Below are 22,167 nucleotides of genomic sequence, written 5' to 3'. Positions count from 1 at the left end.
CCTCTGAGCAGTCGCTTTACTTTCACTGTCACCTAACCTCACTGGCCTTATAAATCATTCAGCTCCCCACTGAAAGCCATGCACACTAACTTGCCTGGTGCATAATCGTTTGTGGAGAACATCGGAGTGCAGAATTTTGTCAATGGACTACACTCACAGAGTATTACATCTGATTTTGTCTGTTTCTTCAAACCATGGACCGTGGATGAATCACTTCAAGAGTTTGTGTGTGAAGCAGAGGAATTCATGGGAAATGTTGGTCAGCAAGTCAGTATTTGAAAGAAAAACTATGCAAACATGCAGATGCATGTGGTTTGGCATTTTGCAGTGGCACTGAGTGCAATGGCCCAAGAGAGAAACATCAGTCAACAAAACAAGGAAAATCTGCACTGCCAGCCAGGTAAGCTTTCCCAACTGAATTTTTTTTCTTATTATCACTGCAACAGTAAGACAGAGTGACATGTTTTTGCACATATTAGGTTTCTACTGTCCTCCAGCCAGCTTCAGTCCGGTCCCCTGTCCTAGAGGCACATATGGGCCAAATGCTGGAGCTGTGTCTGAAAAAAGCTGCCTGACGTGTCCTCCACAACACTACTGCCCTCGACCAGGCCTGCCTTCCCCCCTGGCCTGTGGTCCTATGGCTGTGCAGCCTTTGTCTGGCCAGGATGTCTGCATCTGCTCAGGAAATGGACAGCGTTTTCAGGTGTTTCTTCCCATGTTCGTTGTTCGTGTGTTTTTACAAGGCATAAAGATCAGCACAGCAATTCCTACAAAGTGAAGAAGCATCCGCTCCAAGTGTGCTTATGATTTATTTTTTGCCTTGTTGCCCTTTCCTCACAAATACAGTGAAAGGAGTAACTTCCTGACTGTCACTCAGAAATATTAGACGATAAGCAATCTGTAGCTTCAAGCCAAGGGAGTTCCAGATAGTATTACTGTACAGAAGGATCTAGTTTCCCCATGTGGCTGCAGTTGCATAGGTGTTGACCTCTCTTCTCATCAGCTCAGGATCAAGGGAATGAGATTTGGCCCTGGCTGTCTGTGTGAGAACACTTGTGTGTAGAAATATGGCTGCAAAACCTTGAAAAGGACTTACTGTGTACTTAAAGTGGATCAGAAATTGTAAACATCTCTGTTAAAAGTGAGAGTTTTCTGACGCAAGATAGAAAACCTTTATAAATCCTTTTAAATCGTTCTCCTCCTTTATTATAACATTTATGATATATAAATAAGCATACAACACTTGCAACCTTTGGCCAGAGATATGATAGAACAAATTAATTTTGTTGTACAAAGGTATAAGTCAGGGGAAGAGTGCAAAAATAATTTCCACAACTATATTTATATACATGTATTTCCTTTTAATTCATGTAAAGCACTTTGAATTGCCTTGTTGCTGAAAATGTGCTATATAAATAAAATTACCTTACCTTACCATACCATACCATACCCAGTGGCGCAACTACACATTATTCAGGTGGATGCGAAAACATAGACCCCCGCCCCCAACCCTCCTCCCAGAGAGAAGGAACGCTGGGGTGAAGGAACGACGCTCACTCGCTTCCCCCCATCCCCCGAGGCGACGATACGTGGAGGGTAAAACTCGCTACATTTACCTCGTTATGTGTGCGAGGTGAAGGAGCGTTAGGCGCACTGAAGCGTATGGGAAAAGATCATCGGCGCGCCGCCCCCTCCAGGCGGGGTTTTGGCGCCCCCTCTGGTGCTGCGCCCCTATGTGTTGCATACCCACTTTTTGCGCCACTGACCATACCATACCATACCATACCATACCATACCATACCATACCATACCATACCATACCATACCATACCATACCATAATGTGAAAACAGCATTCAATAAAGAAAATACAGGACTACGGCGAGGTTAAAAAACTGAAACAAAGAAAGAAAGATGGAAACTGGTCTACTGGGGCAGCCAAGATGTGGGCTATGGCAACACTGGAGAAGCAGAAAGAATTTCCTGCTGTGTTCTCAGTCTGATAATCTTCTATGTTCCCCATGGAGACAAAGCTTTGAGTTAGGTTATAGGTTGGAACATGTGTTGCACGCAGTTTGTAGGCAAAGGGTCAAATCGGGTAGTCAGAGAGATTGGGCAAATGCTTAGTTGACAGTAGCATCCCAGCAGCACCCCTAAGAAAGTGAAATAGAGCAGAAACCATAAGTGCAGAACCTGATAAAGAACGAAAGTTGCTGTAGTTGAAAGTATCATTGTTTTCGTCTTTGCATTAAATCTTTGTCTTCGTCATTTCAACCAATCGGCAAATCGTTTCTTAGACCTTTTTATCTCTCCTTTTATACCCATAGAGAACTGATGGCCGTTGCTTCTGTACAATCGGATACCAGCCCAGCAGTAATGGAGAAATGTGTGTGCAGCAGCTGTACAGCATCTGCAGAAATGGAAAGTCTCGCACACAATATGGGGACTGCTTGGACCAGCACCAGTGGTCTCTTCACTGCAAGGACAAGGTAAATGCTTGCACTTACGATATGGCCCTTCACATACACTAAGGAAGAACTAGGGGAAAGGTCTTTGGTTTATCTTGTTCAAAATGATATGAGACAGGAAACTCATACAGAAGATATGTATGACCTGTTTACAGAACGCGTCGAGTAAGCACATAGGCTACAATCACTGAGTTTAATGAGTACAACCTGGATGTCTTTGCCCTTTACCCCATGAACCTGACAAGCCTCCAAGCTTAATAAACCCAATTAATATTTAACCGTAAGCTGCTTCCTGTGACTTTTGCTCAGCAGTGATTTCACAGTTGTGTTGATTTAGAGGAACTAGTTAGAGAACGTACATGTCACAAGAGTTGCATTGGCTGTTTTTCTGCAGGTGTGCCAATCACCAGAGGACTACCGTGGTTATGACAGGGAGCTGGGTCTGTGTGTGTGCAGAGAGCCTCCAGGCAGAGCTGCATGTGGAGGCCTATGCAGGTGGAAGCCAGCAACCCACCTGAAGCTCCAGTGCATATATGATCAGGATATGGCTCTGACATGGAGCTACGAAAGTCAGGTGGACAAAAGAGTAACACTGATAAAATGTACCAAAAGAATGTTATCTGAATGTTATCTTATATTTTAACTGTTCAATGTTTTTTTTCTATTGAATAAAACACAATAGACAAATAAGCCTGTTCCGATAATACATACATGCATGTATTGTAATCTTCATTGTGAAACTGCAGCCTCATCTCTTGTGTTGCATTGACCTATTAACGGTAAAGACTTGTCATTGTGTGGCTGCAGGTGTCAAGCGTCTCAGGCGGTGTGCTGGAAGCGGTTTTTGAAAGGTGGGACTCCCGGGGGACTCTGCAGTGCCGCAGCCATCGCAAACCCTCACGTCCTGTCTACATTGTTCAGACAACAGGTGGAGACGCACTTTCAAACAATCACAGACACTTACACAATAAGGTTTTCCTATCTAGCAAGGCTGATTTCTTTGTGGTTCCCTGTCACACTCATGACCTCCTTTTTCTTCTTCATCTGTATCACGGCTGCTAGAAGCAGGACTCTTTGGCCTCCTCAGCGGTCTCCCAGAGGAAATCCAGCAACTGTTTCCAGACCGCACACAGAGCTCGGCCGGTTTGTCACTGCCGCACACCAATCGAAATAGCAATGAACGCACGGAAATTCTCCACACATGTAAACCAAATTATTGCGTTATTGAGACTGCTGTTCTGCATGACTGATTTACAGACGAAGACTATGAAGTTTTAGATGAGATCAGCGGTGTGGAAAATATCAGTGATGCAAAAAGAGAACCTCGTTTCAGACAGTGGAACAAAGACCCGAGTGATGTTGAAGACCAGAGTTTGTCGAGAGTAACTGGAGTCCTCAACCCGACAACGTGTCTCCAACTGGGGGATGTTTTACTGTTCACCGTCAGCACACGCCATTACCCGCTCTACGACATGTAAGTCAGGTGGTGGATTCTTCCAGGTTTGAGTGTTTTGCTACTTTTGTTTGGACATTTTTGTTCATCGTCTCTGCACTTCTTTCAGTGACAATCTCTACAACACAAACAGCGATTTTGACTGGGGTGCACTCAGACTGCTGGAAGAGGAGCTGACCCTTTCCTGGACTCCTCCTACTTTATTTTCGCTGGTCTTTAGCCACCAGGGGGTTTACGTCTTCACACTTAGCAGCAATCAGCATAAACACATGGTAAAGCTCAATTAAAAAATTAAAGCTACTTTGTTACGTCATAATTTCATTTCGTAAAAAAAATATTATAAAAGCATTTAATTTCAAAAGCTGATGTATTATTTTTTGCTGTTTTGACTTAAAAAAAACAACTCTCCTTTGTGTTTGGATTGAATTGACATGATCAATACTAAGAACAGCACATAAAAAAAGTTAGCAGATGGCTAATGCAATTTGTGACATAAATGGTAAAGCGTCACTAACTACGGATGCCAATGCCTTCCAGTATGTGCGAGTGATGCCCGCAGGGGGCCAGTGTTATGAGCCTGGACCCTTCTTCCCAACCATCCCTCGACATCTGACCCAGATGGGAATCAGCAGAAGACGTGATCTGTTGCTTCGACCTGATTGGCTGGTCGCCGGCGGGCTGTTGTTTGGAGCTGTGGTCGTTCTCTGCTTATGTGTCGCATTGCTGGTTCGTCTTTTTTAGGCACACAAGCGTTTTAGACGTTCGCTAATCTTATATATAGTAACTTTAAAACATTTGTGTTTGTAGATTATGTTCCAGGAATACGGGTGGCCGGAAAAGAAGCCAATCGCAACGAGGTATCGTTCGTTGCAGCTGGCCTACCAAATGGATGACTACGCATCAAAAGGCTCAAGGGTTTTCACAATTAGGAAGACCCATCGGAATCAACAGGCTAGGCTAATGAAGGACTCCATTCAGCCAGGTGGAATACTCCAATTATTTACCCATTCATTAAAAGCCTAGGAGATAATTTGTTTCCCGACTTACATTCAAATGAGATAGGCAACTTTAGACAAATGCACCTGCAACGTGCACCGACCCCACGTTCTGTCCAAACACCAGGCCTTTGAGGACCCCAGTGACTTCTTACGCAACACTGACACTGACCTTTGGGTGGTGCACACATCCAACCAGTTACTGTTAAAAAGACTGACGTCACGAAGCTGATGGCACGTGTTTGGTGACTAACAGCGAAAAAGAAAAACAAGCATTTTTATCAATGGGGCCCTTTCTTCGGTTTACTATTGTACAGCTTTTGATGTCATTACTAGGAAGAACCAACCAGAACTTTACATCAGAATAGATGTTCCAAAACACCCACACACACGTGCACGCTCACCCACACGTGCACACATGAACAACAGCTTTCAATAAACTTTTAATGCAGCTCATTTAAGGGCCCTTGTAAAAGTATTTGCATACCTTAAATTTGTCCATGTTTTCTAACACACCTGTCAACCTTACAGAAACTCAATGAAATAGATCAACACACACTGGTGGTAATGGAGGGGTGACATTTACAGCAAGCTATAATCGAAGAAAGAGCTATTTCTGCAAGAAGGGGAGAAAAATATCTCCCAGTGTCCAAAGTCGGTAAAGACCTACACCAAAAGAGTTTCAGATGTAAATGTGACAAAAGGTAGTTCAATGTAGTGATCTGAGGGGCTAAATATAAGAATGAAGGATTCCACGCATCTCCCCAAACATGTAGCACTTTGTGATTTTCTATTTATCACATCCACTCACAATAAAACAGGATGAAATACCCTAAAACTCTACATTAATTTATGGTTGCAATGTCACAAAAACCTTAATTAATACAAATACTTTTACTGAAAGTTGTAGATGTTCTTCAAAATAATTTCCTGACGTGATTTGAAATACATTTATTCCCTTTTTTTTATCCCTGTTTCTCCCTGTTTTGTGAAGAGCAGCCTGCCCGGATGTTTTGGATGAGTTCTGGGATTATGAGCACCAGGTGGATTTGGAGGCTTTCAGCAGCAACACTTTCTACAGCCTCCTGCTTAAACAAAGCCTGTCTGTCACTACGAGGCTGGGGAAGCTCACAACGGAGGTAGAAACTTCCGGATTATTTGCCAAGTAAACTGGCAGCAAGGGAACCGACACTGATTCCCTCTTTTATCCTTCGCACACTTAACCTTGTCGCTTCAGTGAAGCAGAACTGTTCAGGAACACAAAATCCATTTGGGACTTTGTCTCTTGTCAATTTGCCAATCCATGTGTTAAATATATTTCTTTTAGTAACCGGGGATATTGTTGGTGCCTTTTTTTTTGTTTTGGAGTTTGATGTGAGAAACAGCCCTGAGTTTAGCCCTGAGGCTGGAGTCTTCTCATAAAAATGAAAGAACATTCTAATGAAGCACATCTTTACATTCACTTCTTGACCTCTAAATTGATTTCATAAAAGCCCTGAAAGATTGGGCACATCTTCTCTTTCACTGTCTCCTGTCCCTACTCATATGCGTTTCACAGATCATTCAGGTTCATTGAAACAGGCTAAGTATCACATACGAAGGTCTCTGTTTTCTTCTGTGCACTTCTCTTTGTCCCATGTCCTTCCTATTTAATTGCCTGGATGCAGTTTAGAGAACAGATTAATGTTACAGCCCTGAAGAAGTGCAGCGATAGACATGTAAGAAGAGACGGTGCTGCATAAATGCTTATGTCTCCTGAGGACTGGAGATGTTTGCTGAGGCTGCATGATTGCAGGCTCAGATTACAACAGTTTTGTGATGATTTGGTCTCTAATGTGTTTTTGTGTTTGTCCAGGTAAAAGAGATGTATCAGGGAGTCCTTGGGAAACTACAGCTACTCCACCCAGGCATGATTGCCGAGGAGAGGGTGGGGGAAGGGTACGAGAGGATGAGAAAAGAGATGGAGAAAGAAATGGGGCGACGGAGGGCTTTGGCCTCCCAGCTGCGAACTTTGCTCGACAATCAGCTTGAGGTACTGTACATGTCTCATTGTGCAGTGTTCTTACATTTTGATCTTTCCCACATATTCTCATGTTGGGATTATACATTTCAATATGTTTTAGTGGGATTATGATTGTGAAGAAATATAATTAATGCACCGTGTTTGCTGCAGCGCCTCCAGATTTAATGTGCACCTCTCAGCTGCAACATTTGCTACTACTTTAGTATTTTAGGTTAAAACCTCTTAACGGGTTGGCACATTTAGACTACAATAAAATTGGTCTTTTGATCTCATTTTGGATGGAGGCCATCTTGTAAATATCAATGTTAAATCTTGCTGTAGGTTCTCAGATGTATTTCAATCTGGACGTTGACTGGGCCATCCACGCAATGAGTGTATCTAAAACAGTCCATTGTAACTCTGGCTTTATGTTTGGATTGCATATTTGATTTTTCACCAGACATATTGTAGTGTCACCTGACCAGAACGCCATCCCCCACCTGTTTGATTTGACCTGTCATGGTTTTTGACAAACTGCAGAAGTGATTTGTTACGGATTTATTCATCTTTTGGGGGGGAAGAATCAGACTAAATTGGGCTAAATTGGGCTCCATTTGTTTCAGGTTTTTGATTGTTAAAAGATTCACCCTTTACCACTGTTTTTGCCCCGCCTTGAATATCTTGAAGATTTTAGTTATGGAACGGCAAACTGATTATCGAGAAGTATGAATACATTTTAAAGGCAAAGTAAAATCATAAATAAAGGTTTGTCAGATTGATAAATCTAACTAAATATGCTTGTTCCTTGAATTTTGTGGTGCTTCTCTGCCAAATAATCAAGAACAAAGTGCATTTAATAATACATCCTCTCTGACAGTTTAGCAGGCAATAGGAAGAAATGCCAAACACTGTAAATCTTAGAAGCAAACAACTAAAATTAACAACCTACCAAAGAGGATAAGTGAAATAGATGTCACTGGTTCCTTCTAGGTTCTGAGACGAGATCAGCAGGCCAAGCAGCGGGTCTACAGTGTATTCACCACTCGATGCAGGGAGTGCACCGGACTGCTGTCCAAGATTTCCAACAGCAATCAGGCCTCTTGTGAGCTTCACCAGCAAATGTAAAAGATTTGTCAAGTATGGATTGACGAGATCTGAAATAAATACTATGTAGTTTTAAATATATTTTCCCACCAATGTTAAGTTCGACCCAAAGGCTGACGTGCCTTGTGGATGAAATGGGGGAGCTGGTGGGAGCAGAGTGCCACCGTCAGGGAGCGTGGGGGCTGTTGGGTGAAGGCACCGGGGCCAAGCTGCTCTGCCCCGACACAGGAACCGTCCTGACCAAAGACGACATCTTTGGTGAGTCAATGAGCCCTGGAAAAGAAGAAGAAGAAAAGAATCTTCAGTATTTTCTGAAGTAGTACTACGATACCATGAAGGACTTCTTCAATGTTGGAGAAACAGCACCATCTACTGCTAAAAACTTGTGCTGCAACAAAGAAAACAAAACTTGTTAAAAAGGGGAATCAAAAAAATTGCAAAAACATATAGCCTCTATCAAGAAGGAAAATTATTTAAATAAATCCCTTTTTTATTCTAAAATACTTTTTTACAAGTTAGATTTGTTAATTGGTAGTATTATCAGGATTTTTAGATAAAAATAAATAAAAAAAAGTTCAACCTCTGCCTCCTCTCAGGTCCTGACGGGTCTCTGCGTGTCCCTGCTGCGGTTCATTGTGATCCAGTCACCGGGCTCATGAAGCCAAACCCTCAAAGCCACATGTTGCTGAGCAGCGGCCACACCATGGCAGTGCCACCTGATTATTTCATTCACCCTCAGACTGGCAGAGTTTTACCCATCGTTGGCAACGTGGCCTATGATCCTGTCAGTTCCACATTAGTGTTTACTACGGATCTCTGCACAGGTAACACTGCCGATTCTATCCTACCACACATACTATGATGAAATAAAACGCCATGTTAAAGACAGAGAGAATACTAAACAGAATAGAATAGAAATATTGAGGTGTCACAGCAGCGAGTTAAGGTACCGTATTTTCCGCACTATAAGGCGCACCTAAAAATCTCCAATTTCCTCAAAAGCCGACAGTGCGCCTTTATAACCCGGTGCGCCTTATATATGGACCAATATTGAGCAACAACAGGTCTAGCAACTAAGGTAAGCAGCCGCCGACTTCATTTTCCCCGTAGAAGAAGAAGTGCGCGGTGCATGCTGGGATAGTTGTCAGAACGCTGGTTTGTTAATAAAGTTTGATAATAAATTTAAAGCCAGGGGGGCAGAGGGGCGGGGAAGAGAGACAGAGACAGCGGCGGCAGCATGTCGGTTGGTCTGTGTTACCCAGAAAGAAGTTGGGCACAATATCACAACACCAACAATGAAACAATGGCTGGGGCAGCCTACTATATAAAGTACTCGGTGACCACTTCTTTACAAGTGTGGATGTATAATAATAGAGTACGGAACAAATTGCCAACCCAAACTGAAGCGTCTATTCTATGTGCCTTGTAATGTGGTGCGCCTTATATATGAAGAAAGTTTTAAAATAGTGCGGAAAATACGATAAGTGGAACATGCATACTCACACAAAGATAAGAATAATGGAAATTTACTGCTCAGGTAAACTGAAAGTAATGTGCAGTCTTTAGAGATATGTAATGTGCATCGATAAATATGTACTTAGAAGACAACAGGCTATTTACAGGAAACGAGGAAGCTGATCAAACAGGGATGCTTCAGTTACAGCAGAGTTATGAGGGCTCAATGAGTTTGTTTGGAGCAGATATGGCTATAATGTCTTAGAGTTGCCAAGAGGAAAGATCTGCTGCTGGTAATAAAAATAAACTCAACTGCAATAACAATTATGCATCCTAAAGGTAAATAAAAATCCTTTACATTGAGGTGTTTTATAATGAAACAATTATGTACAAATGCAGAACGACTAAATAATTTAAAATATATGACATGTAGAGAACAAAACGGGTGTTTCTTTCAATTGCCTGACAATCAATCAGACTAAAGTTTCCTGTTTTGGGTCAGAAAAGAATTGCCTCAATGATTTGAGCTTACTAAGTACGTAAGTAACTATGTTAATAATAACTTTTTTTTTTTTTTTTAGATTTTGAAGTTAAAATACAATGTGAATTGTTCAGTATTTGGTAGAATTGCCTTTTAAACTGTATGATTTGGGTCTGATCTTCTGGGTATTCTTCCACAAACCCAAATAGTTCTTCCACAAACCCAATAGTTTGCTGGAAACCTTTCAGGCCTGCCCAGATATTTTCTATGAGACTGAGATCAGTGTTTTTGAAGACAACTCCAGAGCATTGACTATGTTGTTCCTAAATCAATTTTTAACACATTGACTCTTAGGAAAACCCATTTCTACCCAAGATTCTTCAGCCAAGATTTAGCTTCTTCGCTAAAGATTTGAGATGTTGCTTCAATATATACATGTAATGTTCTTTCCCCATGATGCTGTCTATTTTGTGAAGTGCACCAGTCTCTTTTGCAGCAAACTCCACGCTTCACAGCTGGGATGGTTTTCTCAGGCTTTCTCTGTGATGGTCACTATGATCAAATACTTTAATTTCAATTTCATTAAAGCCCAGGACATGCCTCTAACAAATAGGTGTTTTGTCCTTTGCAAACTGGAGTCTGGCTTTTTTCTAAGTAATTTGGAGAAATTACCTCTTTTTTTTTTTTTTTTTTTTAGCAATTTTAGCCCTTGTAAGTGCACGGCCCATTTTACTGGCCATAATGACACTCTCTTACCACCAGGATCTTCAGAAGTTCTTGTGCTTTTCTTTTTTTCTTTTTGGTTGATACACACATTACACACCAACGTATATTAATCTCTGGCACACCAAACTGTCTTCTCCAGTGGTAGGATGGCTGGAGATTTCCATTAATGCTAATACTTCCACGTAATTGTTGAATTAATGAATGTGAAATTGAATTCTTCAGGAGATACATAATTGATTGAGCCCATCTGAGTGTTTGTCTGATGTTCTATGAATGTTTAGAGGTTTTAGAGATAGAGAACAGACTGCAGAAAGATCAAGGAGCATGGGGTCAGGGATAAGATTAATGGAAAAGCTTTGAACGGTAAAACAACATGAGGGATTTAACAACTTAATGCCGTTGGCTGCCTACTGTCGCCACATGCTTGTTCAGTAGCAGGGATTGCTGCAAAGTCACTTACTCAATACTACTGAGTTATTTTATTTTTTTACCAGTTGGTATAATAATCTGGGTGTGACAGTATTGTGAGCTAGGATTGCAAAGAAGAAGGGGTACAAATTTCAGTTTCCAGATGTGCAAAACAGATAGAGGCTGATTGTAAAATGAGTATATTTTCAATGAACAGTGGTTCTAAAAGGTTTTGACTACTGGGAGTAAATACAAAGGTATGTCAAATTTTTCTGACTTTTATTCATTAAAAAAAAATTGAAATCATTTCTCATTTTCCTTTCAGCTCACCAACTGAATAAACTGTCTTCCTTGATTGTAATGTGAAAAATACTTTGTGTGCTTTTTGCTGCATCAGGTGATATCAGAAAGTTGGACAGCCCCCTCCTTCCATTTCTTCCTTTTCCTACCTCCTGCCCCTCAGAGCTGCCCCTGCCTTGCATTCGTCTCAAAGGCCCAAAACCAGGTCATAGGTTACAACTGGGCATGCCCACGGCAGATCCAGACACAGGCGTCCCCGTACCCACCTTGGCAGTGACTATCCACCCACAGACTGGACTAGTTTACCCCCTGGGAAGGCTGCACACCTGCCCACTTTCCCGCCTGCTTCAGCCAATACAAATTGGCTATCCCATGCTGGACTCCAGGACAGGGAACATTGTGCTCACTGTTGGGGTCCATTTAGATCTGGTGACAGGTGAGCGTTGCTAGATGTCTGTTATTACTTAAATTACAGCTCTTTTGTCATTTGGACTTGCTCTGCTTGTCCTCTAGGAGATGTACAGCCAGTAGGTGGAGCGCTGCTTGGCGAGGTCTTCACCGAACCTCTGAGTGGGCAGATGGTGAGAGTAGGAGGAGTCACCATCAGAGCTGGACAGCTGGTGCCTCATGCAGGAGGATATCAAGCATTATTAGACAGCAAGGTACATGATTAACTCCAACTCCAGTAAAAATATGATTTGATGTGCAATACTTGTCACAATACCAAGACATGAAACGACCAAGCGGTGAGGAAAGTGTTTCGTTTTCCCTCATCATTTCCTGGTGAGCTATGTTTTTTGAAACATGTGGTAAATACATAACACAAGCACAGACTTTGAGAGTAAACCAGCGACTCTAAAACTGTACGTTTGCAGAGTGGCTTCATAATAAATTACCTTTGAGTGACAGAGATGTTTATTTGGCTCAGGTTCTGGCTGAGATGCTTAAAGCACTGGACCTCCTGAAACCGCTAACTGATGACTGGGGTTCAGACCCGACTCTGCAAAATATGCAGAGCCATCCGGGCAACGAGAACATAAGCGGTCGACTGGACGATCTTCTAGCTGCGAGCAAGGAACTTGAACAGGCCTGGGAAAGGAGTCTGCACTGTGGGCTGCAGCTGTGGACCCGGTTTGAGATGCTGCTGGACTGGACTCTGCATCTGCAGCAGGACGGTGGGACACTGGGTAAGGAATCCTTGTGAAAAAAAACCAAAACACTTTTTGGACCATTTTTTCCCTCAGTTCAACGTGTTGCTTTGCTCTCCGTTGCTTATTTAGATCCTGGCTTATTTTTCAGTTGCAAAACGTGAAAAACCCACACAAAGCCAACAAAATACAGACGCCTGACAAGATCAGCCAAAGAAGAGTAGATTATATCGCAGTAAGAACAGAAAAGATGATTAGTGGGTGGTGAAGATGACTGGAGTTTTAAGGGGGGCTCTAAGTATTTAATGAGGGATCGTCCAGTATGAGTGTACATGTCTCCATAAACACATTTCAGTCTGTCCTGGGAAGGTCTGATAGAAGTGAGGCTGCCGCTTTGGCCTTTGAAAAGCTTAAAAAAACTTTCTGAACCTGTCTCAGTGAAAGTGGAACACTCACCTTATCCACCATATTTGTTTTGAAACTGAGACAGAGCTGGCCAATGAGCAGTGAGCACACACGTGCAGACAAAAAGGGTCTTTTTTTTTTTTTTAAAGTCTGACATTTAAGAGAGTCAGAAGCCTAAGAGGAACACACATTTCTTAACCCAAAGTCTTTTCACTTGACCTTTACATATCACAGACAGCTACCCTTTACAGAACTAAGCATGTGACCAGTTTGTCTCATATGAGCCTAAATTTAACCTTTACACTATTACTTTTTCATCTTAATGGAAAAATGCCTAGAAATACCATGGAGTACAAAGAAGGTCTTTACTTATTCTGTGATAGAGGTGCTTTTTAATGTTGATGTAAAGTTCTTTAAGGCCATTAGCAAGCATCTGAGGCTCAGAAAACAACAATTTGTTTTTAGTAAGAATCTTGTCCCGCCTTATTTTACCTGATTTTATATGATGTCTATTTTTCATCAAGTTTATTTAATTTGCTCGTCTTTGTGGGATGAATCAGGCGAAATGCCTCTGCCAGCTTCAGATATGTGTCTGCCAGCTCTCCTGGGGATGGAGTATCTTGACCCTATGGGATCCGGTCTGAGTGTTCCTGTGCTTGGGTGCCAGAGGGATCCTGTCTCTGGGAACCCAATTCCTCTGGCAGGAACCATGGAAGACCCGAAAGGAAAAGGCATGTCGATAATAACAAGAATCTGCAATTCTTCATTTTATTCATTTTATAATTATGCAAGATATTTACATCAGCGAGTCAAGCATCTGCTTGCACCCGACAGGCTTGGTGGCGATCCGTTATGGAGCTCAGGCTGTGGATCCAGTGACTGGGCTGTTGGCCCCAGTAGTTGGAGCAAGACTGGACGTGTCCAGCAAAAACATCGTGCCTATGACGTCTTCATTCTGGCTGATGATGGCAGAGCAAACAGATGGTGTACAAGTAGGTGCACAAATCCCTAAATCAAAAGTTATAATGTAGTAAATGAAGTCACATGGATGATAAGGCAGATAACTGATCTGGATCTTGTTTTTTTTCCGTGTTCTGTGTCAGGTGGAGGCGCTGCAGAGGGAAATGTGTGTGAGAAACTCTTACTGGCAGCAGCAGAGGCAGCGTGAGGAGGACGTCCTCATCGATCTGGACTCGGCTTTATGCCAGCATCTCTTTAGTGTCACAGATGCAAATTCTCATCAGGTCAGCAGGGGGCGTTTATGCTGTTTGTAAAGAAGAGCTTAGTGCTTTCATGGAGGAAACAATTCAAGACTTTTCAAGCTTTTTGAATGTGTATAAATAAAAACAGATACAATATATTTGTTTTAGAACTGTATTCTTGACAAGATTCTAGATGCTGACAGTGAATGCAGAAATTACTAACTGCATCTTTGCCCTTTGAGCTTTACAAGAAGATGTATGTTTGTGTTTACGTGTGTATGCTTTATTTGAGCTTGAATGAATAGTCTGTATATATTGCTGCAGGTCCAGTGGTCAGGGAAGCAGCTGAAGGAGGCAGCTGTCGAGCTGCAGGATGCTGCACAAACTGAGGTGCAGAGAAGAGCAGCTCAGCGCTCGTTCCTGGCTCTGGTCCTGCCGCCACATGCCTTACACATCCTTACGTGCGGTAACATCACTTCCAAGCATAATGCCACTTTGCAGTGTTTGATTTGTATTGCAGCACAATAAGGTATGAATATCCATGCCTGATTGTAGGCGATGAGGAGGAATGGGACCAGCAGTGTGGTTGGCACTCAGCCCTTATGTCTGGCCTCGATAAGCTGGATGTGTGCATGGATCAGCTGCAACAAGAAAATGAGAAGTGGACGTCCCAGCCAGGAGAGTGGTCTACAAGCCTCCATGTGATGGTAAGAATAATTGTTTCTAGGCTTAATTCTGACATCACGGCGGGGACGTTTTTTTTTTTGGCCTGAAATAATAATTCTAAAAAAATGCTTCAACAAGTCTAGGTTTGTTCTCAACAACAGCACTTTTTGATTATAAGCTACTAACAATATAAAATCATTGGGTTTTCAGGACAGAGAGCTGAGGCACAGAGAAATATGGGAGCAGTGTTGTTCCACACAGACAGCGGTGGATTCTGCTCTCATGTCGCTCCATTTTGTCAGACATGTTTCTCGGCTGCGTGCCAACACAGCCCAGGTGAAGACACAGAAGTGCTCATAAGATTTACAAGGCATGGTATCGACAACTGGATATATGTTTAAAAACAAAGCTAGATATTGTATGTAACACATTACATACAGGAGGTGGATTAATTGCATCTCCGTAGATGCAGTTACTCATCGCTGAGATGCAACTTCAATTGTTAGCTCTTGTAATGTTCCCATTTTTCTGTCTGGCTGTTTATAGGCAGTACTTTGTGGACAGTTTTGGTACAAAGACTACGGTCTGGTCCAATGCAGTGAATATAAGCCAAACGTCACCATGATGGCTCTGCTCCAGCAGAGGGTTGTACCTCTGCTTGAAAGACTGAATGTGATCCTGGAAGAAAAACCTTCAACAAACCTGCTGTCCAATATCTGCAACCAGCAAATCTCTGGTACAAGAGCATCAGCCAACTGCATCATCACGTATCTCACATCCAAACACCAGTGCTGGTCTTTACCCGCGGAACTACTGAGGACAACTAAACGGTTTACAGGTTGTTTACTGCCAACGTCTGTTTTCTGATGTGTCTTAGGCTCATCGAGAAAGCAGGAGTTTTGCCTGGAGATCCCATCCAGAGTGTGGACAAGCTCTGTTCCAGTGGTGAAAGGTACACTCTTTGTTAGCTCTAGTTAGGCCCAAACCTGTTCACGCTCGTTGCATGTTGATTTTCATTCAACCAAGAGGTTTGTTTCTGCTTAAAAAGGAGACAGGCATTTCTAGAATGATATAACTATGTAAAACGAGTATAAATATCTGACAAATTAACAATTTAGAAAAAAAACTATTTTATTCAAAAATGGTCTGCTGAAAACTTCTAAAGTGCACCTTCTAAAGTGCACTTTAAAAACTAGATTATAGGCATACAAATAATGCTTTTAAATGGCTTTGCTGTGACAGAATATCTCCTCGGGGGGATATATTAGAAAGCAGGAACAATGACTCAGCCAACTTTGCTGAGCCAAATTTTTACAAGGGTGATACTTTTTAACCTGGTTAGATCACTTAGGTGGAACACACTGAACATATCACCTGAATTAGAGCAGTTTATGTATATCTTTCTCAATAATCAAAAATCTTTATTGGGATTACAGCAGTCAGGCCCTTCTCACAATATCCGTCAGTCTGTATGTTTCCACTGGTGTAACTGTGTATTTAAAGTCCTTCACATCATTAAACATTTGTTTTTTTTTTAAATCACTTGTCATTATTTTTGTGATAGGATTAAATCTTTTCAAATCACTTCTGAAATTAATTTTCATGTCAATTTATAGCTATTTTGCTCTCTAAATGTTGGAGTCTGCTGCGTAACAACGTCCCTATTCGCAAGCTCAAACTGTTTCATGTCATCGAGAATGTAATTCAGACTGATTTCAGTAGATATGTGTCGCGGTTGGATTCTGATGTGATCTGAGAACAGACCAGATCAGAGTGTGGAAGAATCTGAAATCAGGAAGTGGAAAAATTGGGTTGGATCAGTTTGCTTTGGAAACAGATGTCGGCAACTTCCAGTAAACTTTATTATCACTCTCTTCCCCCACATCACCGGGCATCCAGGTGTTTCAGTTACGTCCGGCTTTGCCTTTATGCAGCCCAGACGGTTACACTAATAAAAAAAAATCCTGTCCACATTTAACCAAAGCAGGAGTTTTGTGTCTTTTTAAAGTTATCCTTTGGCTAAAACTTTTCCCACAAATGTCCCACAAAGCGAGAGTCGTTGATCATTGGAGATAGGCACCAAACACCTAGAATTCAATATTTCTGTCTCTAATTTACAGTGAATCCCTTAAATTGATTCCTCACTTGTATAAAGCAGAGTAAATGTCTCTCTTGTGTGTCAAAAGGGAACTCAACCCAGTCACTGAGAGATCCTGTAAATGTTGCTGAATCCCAGGACGGCATCCTCCAGACCTGCTCACAGCAACAGCCTGCATCGTCTGGTGTTCGCTCACAGGGTGAGATACGACAACTGCCCTCATCAAACCTCCTCCCCGTAGAAAATGTTGTGCACTCTGTAGATAGTTCTTTCTGTAGATGGTAGATGTACATGGTTCTTTCATGATGTGAGGTGAAGCAAAATGTGGTTAGCCACTGTTCAGTCTGTTCCAGATAGCAGTAGCATACAATCAACTCAGAATTCAGTGAACACTGGTTAGAAGCAGCGTGAAACCTTCCTCTCTTTAAGTTTTAAATGCCGAAACAGAAGCGTGTTGTTTGTTCTCGTGATGTCTCGAGTTGTTGATCAACTGAGAAACAACTGAGGGCGGTCAGGGGGTCGCGGGGTCGGTTTACTCGGTCGTCGCCGAGTAAACCAGGAAACGCAGAACAGATGACAATCAATGTCAGAACATGAGCAAACACTGAAATAACCAGAACCGCAAACCGAAGGGATTCACAGAAACACAGAGCCCAAAGTGACACAAACAAACTGCAAAAGTCATACAAGATGTGACAAAAATGATGTATTTAATTTCTCAGAATGATGTACCATTTTAATACTTAATAAAGTAAGTAAAGTATTACTTAAAGCAGCCTGTTGTAAGGCTTCAACAACCAGTGGAGGTCATTCAAAACATTGGAATAACTCATTCAAAATAATCTTGAGACATTTCTAAGCCTCTTACAAGACTCAGAGGCCGCTAGATTCTCCTTTCTAAAAGCCTCTTAAAGCTCTTTTAATGTTTCCAATCAATGGTCAGTCTCACTTCAACAGTTAGGATTACTTCAAATTAAATGTCTGGTGTCTAAAAAGGGCAAAACTTCTTTAAAGTAATGAATTTCTCATTAGGTGCACCTGGTATTACATTTCAGCACTTTCAATTGTAAATAAATGCTGGGGTGTTGTGGCTTATTCCTTACCATTTATAATTTTTCTGATTATGTCCTTGGAAATATCTCAGCCCTCGATCATTTTAAGTGACACAAGCTCAAAAGCTTCTTGGCTCTCGTTTCCGACTTTCAAATGATATTTTCCAAATACTGTTGATAAATGGATGGAAGAAACCTGTCGTCCTCACCTCAGTTTCAGCATGAATGTGATCTAAAGAGTCGTCTGTCACATCTTTAGGGTTATTAAATTTACCTACGCTCAGATTTTTGCTGTTTGTGTTTTTTCTGTCATGCACATTTACCTAAACCCAGGAACTATCCTCATGACGGTCCTTGTTTCTTTACAGAGAGTCAGCAGACGAAGGACCCTGCTCACTTTACACACGCAGCTGTCACTACTACTCCAGGTATTCCTTATTATATAAGTAAGGGTCTCATTAGGACCACATTTTAGTCCAAAACAGCACATTTACTAACAGTACATCAAAACACAGGACGCATTTATGGAATAGACATCTCATGAACTTATTTGTGGCCCTCAGAGGAGCAGTGGAAGAGGCTGGTGGAGGTCTCTCCTCTCTCCCTGTTCTTAAAGGACTTGGAGCTTCGGCTGAAGGCCTGGGCTGGGAAGGCTGGTTTACTTGGACACGAACTTAGTAGTGAGTGCAGAAATTTTCATCCATAAACACTGGAGATGTTTGGTCAATTGTGTAAATACCTTATTGCAGTTTTAGTCCACTGCATCATGGAGTCAAACTACCATCTGAAGAAAAGAAGAACGCAATTTATATAATTTCATTTTGATTAATCTCAGACAGAGGAAGCGGTTTTGTGGATGTCCTGGATGCCCAGTGGGAATGCGAAGGAGAGCTGATCCCTTTGGACCTTTCAGTCCTAAACCCCAGAGAGTTCCTGGTCTACCAGCACGGATTGTTCCTGATTGATACGCTGCATAATCTCAAACTGGTTGGTGCTCAGCTTTCACTCTGCCTGGAAACATGAACCTAATAAGCTTTGAAGCACAAGTGTTGGTAATTAGCATTTTCTTTTAATTCAGGCTGTGAGAAAATCATAGAATATTCTATTTATTAATCATTTTTGTGTATGTCCTTTCATAGTGCAACTAGTGACATGCACTTTTACCATGTTAGTCTCTATAAAACCTCAGATAAATGAAAATACCTTCGAGTTTTTCTTCTTTTGTTACAGACTCCAGCTGTTTCACTTCAGATAGCTGTGAGCCTGCCAAACAACAACTATGTAAACAACGCCTTCCGGAACTCTTTCTTTTATCAGGTAAAGTACTGCTTTATGATGGCGTATATACCAAGATTTATTTTAAAGTTACTTATACGGTTGTGATAGCTTTGCTGCTTCCTGACTGGACCAGCATCATCACTCTAGTTTTAAAAAATATCTTAAACTACACAATTTATTACAAATTGTCCCATGGTTTGGAAAAATAAACGGTTGAAATAGAATTCGCTGTGCGCTTTATTTATTACTAAAGTTATCAAAGCCGGGTCTCCTTTATACCAACAGCTTCTTCTCTCGCCTTCAACAAAATTACATGGAAATGATCACGTAGCTGCAGCGTCTATACTTGAAATCTCTCCAAAATACACGTAGCTCTTTTTCAGCTCTCTTTCATCTTTCTTTTCCAACCTCAGACTGCATCTCAAAGACTTTCGATTTCCATGCAGCCATCTTGATCTAAAGAGCAGCAGCTCCTAGCTGTAAAACATTTACACAGGTGACACCTGAAAAAAGGTAAACAATCCAGAATTACGTCCAGTTATTGGGCTTTTATTGGGAGTGGAGGGGTCACACGATCTATGCTGCTTAAAGTTCAGAGTGAAGTTTACACAGTCTGTGATGATTCAGTGACCACATGGTGCTGGATTGGCAGCAAACTCATCTCACCAAAATAGTTTTAAGAAAAATAGCCTTATTGCTAATATTTCACAAAACTCGTTTTTAAAACTGGAAATAAACGACAGCACTTTCACTTGCTCAACTTTTTTCAATTTTTTAGAAATATATATTTTTTACGGGAACAGAGAGCTGAAGTAATGAGGCCAACCCAAGGCAGATTTCTTGTAAATAAAACCTGCGGTGGCGCTGTAACTTTCATTGGCCCAGCTTATGTGGTCTGTGGTTAGTTCCAGAATCGGCGTCAATGTTCAAACTGCTCCAGCGTTCAGCTTACACGAACAAGGGCTGCAGGCCTTGAAGTTTTCTGACTGTCATAAAACAGTTAATGTTATTCATTGAATCCATATTTTAAATATAGCAAAACGCAGTCCACTGAAATTATTTTTAGCACTGGGTCATGCATGTTGCGTTTCAGTCCATCTGCAAGATGATTAAGTGATTCATGACCAACTTTATTTTGCTTATGCACAGGAAGCAGAGGAGACGCTCTTTGTCCGCCGTCAGAGGCTGCAGTGTGTCGGTGGTTTCTCTCTCATGCTCCTTCACTGTCTCTCACACATTAAAACCAAAGACATGAGCGCCGACTTTAGTCCGGCCTTCCAGAGACTTTTCTTCAAGGTGAATGGAAAATCTATAAAACCTGAAGAAATCTAAATAACGGCGATATTTTCATTGCTATGTAACTGAAGGTTGAAGCTGGAAGTGCTTTCAAAAGAACATTTGTTTAATTTTAATTTTAATTTTTGTTGTTGTTCACTTCCTGCCAGACTCTACAGGACTGTTTGCAAGAGCTCTTTCAGGCCAGACTGAGCATCCGTTCTGGACTGGATCCAAGCTTGTGCGTTGGGTTTCAGGAGCAGGGTGACCTAAAGGAGGCGCTGTCAGACCCCCATGCTGTCTCACTGCTTCATAGGCTTCATAAACCAAGCAGAGGATTACTGTCCGAAGATGTAAGAACTGTAAAGTCCCTCTCTGTATGAACCTACAGGCATAGTATGATGCTCAACTTTTGCTTTTCTGTTCAAATCTGATAATCTGCTTTCTTTCAGTCTAAATGTGGATTTAAAGTCTTTTAAGTCTAACCAGTTCCTTCTTCCATGTGTTGTGTGTTTGTTTTGTGTTTGTCCAGGAGGTAGAGAAAATGCTGGTGAAACACAGAGAAGCGTCTCTGTTATCACATCTTGGAGGATTTCTGAGAGAGAGAAGCTCTGAAGCCAAAGAGCCACAGGAGGAGCAGAGTGGCTGAACCAACAAGCATCATTATCTAATATACTTGCATAGACCCTCCACTACGTCAAGAGATAATACTGATAAAAGTAAAGATCAACAGATGAGTTCAGATGGAGGCCATATGAACAAAATACAAGGTTTGATTCCTATCACTATCAGATAATAATCAAAACTTCCAGGTTTTCAGTTTTGTGTAAAGATGACTCTCTCTTTTACCAAAAATGTAACACATTAAATTAAAATTTATGTCAACAATTGTATAATTTCCTCACTTTTGTGCAACCAGGAACCTAAACTTGAAAAAAAACCCAACAAAAAACATGTTTGGTTCTGAAAGTCAAGATCCTCAATTCAAGTGAATAAAAAGCAGCCAGAACAAAATAAAAATTTATTTTGCACAGTGGCGCAGTTGGTAGCACTGAGGTAGAAAGAAGGTCCTGGGTTCAAGAAAATCTGTAGATTTTCTTGAATCTACAGATATATAATCTATATATATATTATATACTTTAATAGATTCAACTAAATAAAAAAGAAACAGGACAAAAAGTCCACAATTTTTGCTCATGTATACATTTGGAGTTCAAATAAAAGCTTATAGTATGGCAGTGTTAGCAAGCCACTGTTGAATACATTTCTGAAAGCAAATGCAAGAGTCATTTTTTTCATACTAGCGTTGTCTACTTAAATCTTCTTAGTTGTGGTTAAAAGCATTTTTTTCTTGCTTCTCTGTAACTCTTGGGGGAGGAAGTGTGAATCAACTCCTCACAGGTTGCAGCTATACAACATTTTTTGTGTTTGTGTATTATTTAGAAGTATATTATTATTACCGTTATTTTACACTGCAAAACTGCTAAATGTTGCTGAATATTTGACAAGATTAAGTACATTTATTTATTCCATCCTGGCTGAAAGACATTGTTCCACATTCACTTCTTTGAATTTGGCCAAGACGTCCTGCTTCGTAAGGTATTTTAACTTATTTTTGTTTTGTCAAACAGGTCCTATTCAAGCAATTTGTT

The 22,167-nt window shown here is 41.3% G+C and overlaps 1 protein-coding gene across 6 annotated transcripts; it reads left to right on the top strand.

The window, feature by feature from the left end:
• The first annotated feature begins 95 nt into the window (after positions 1–95).
• Positions 96–21,405, top strand: LOC103474588 (uncharacterized). Of its 6 annotated transcripts, none has more exons than XM_008425681.2 (34): positions 96–400; positions 480–703; positions 2,327–2,488; positions 2,862–3,041; positions 3,275–3,395; positions 3,536–3,610; positions 3,725–3,941; positions 4,030–4,192; positions 4,458–4,646; positions 4,728–4,902; positions 5,915–6,054; positions 6,771–6,947; positions 7,908–8,038; positions 8,122–8,279; positions 8,618–8,845; positions 11,489–11,827; positions 11,905–12,053; positions 12,320–12,578; positions 13,505–13,675; positions 13,779–13,936; positions 14,048–14,188; positions 14,471–14,612; positions 14,702–14,853; positions 15,023–15,148; positions 15,359–15,548; positions 15,690–15,764; positions 16,999–17,109; positions 18,331–18,390; positions 18,526–18,642; positions 18,798–18,949; positions 19,193–19,279; positions 20,390–20,536; positions 20,686–20,868; positions 21,048–21,405. In XM_008425681.2, exons 1-34 carry the CDS (start codon positions 298–300, stop codon positions 21,162–21,164), a joined length of 5,319 nt encoding a protein of 1,772 aa, XP_008423903.1. In that variant the 5' UTR covers positions 96–297; the 3' UTR covers positions 21,165–21,405. The 6 variants fall into 6 exon arrangements, with proteins under 6 accessions (XP_008423903.1, XP_017163572.1, XP_008423904.1 ...); XM_017308083.1 differs by having other exon boundaries at positions 3,533–3,610; XM_008425682.2 differs by having other exon boundaries at positions 3,530–3,610; positions 13,523–13,675.
• Positions 21,406–22,167: the final 762 nt, after the last annotated feature.

This window comes from Poecilia reticulata, linkage group LG13, assembly GCF_000633615.1.
Source record: "Poecilia reticulata strain Guanapo linkage group LG13, Guppy_female_1.0+MT, whole genome shotgun sequence".
NCBI lineage: Eukaryota > Metazoa > Chordata > Actinopteri > Cyprinodontiformes > Poeciliidae > Poecilia > Poecilia reticulata.
This window is presented reverse-complemented; position numbering and strand designations above follow the sequence as displayed.

Excerpts from the sequence above, each read along its gene's own strand:
- LOC103474588 (XM_008425680.2), top strand. The coding sequence starts at position 298 with ATGCAGATGCATGTGGTTTGGCATTTTGCAGTGGCACTGAGTGCAATG. Across the intron at positions 15,149-15,358 it reads TGCGTGCCAACACAGCCCAG|GCAGTACTTTGTGGACAGTT; the intron begins GTGAAGACACAG and ends GGCTGTTTATAG. Across the intron at positions 19,280-20,389 it reads GGAACTCTTTCTTTTATCAG|GAAGCAGAGGAGACGCTCTT; the intron begins GTAAAGTACTGC and ends GCTTATGCACAG.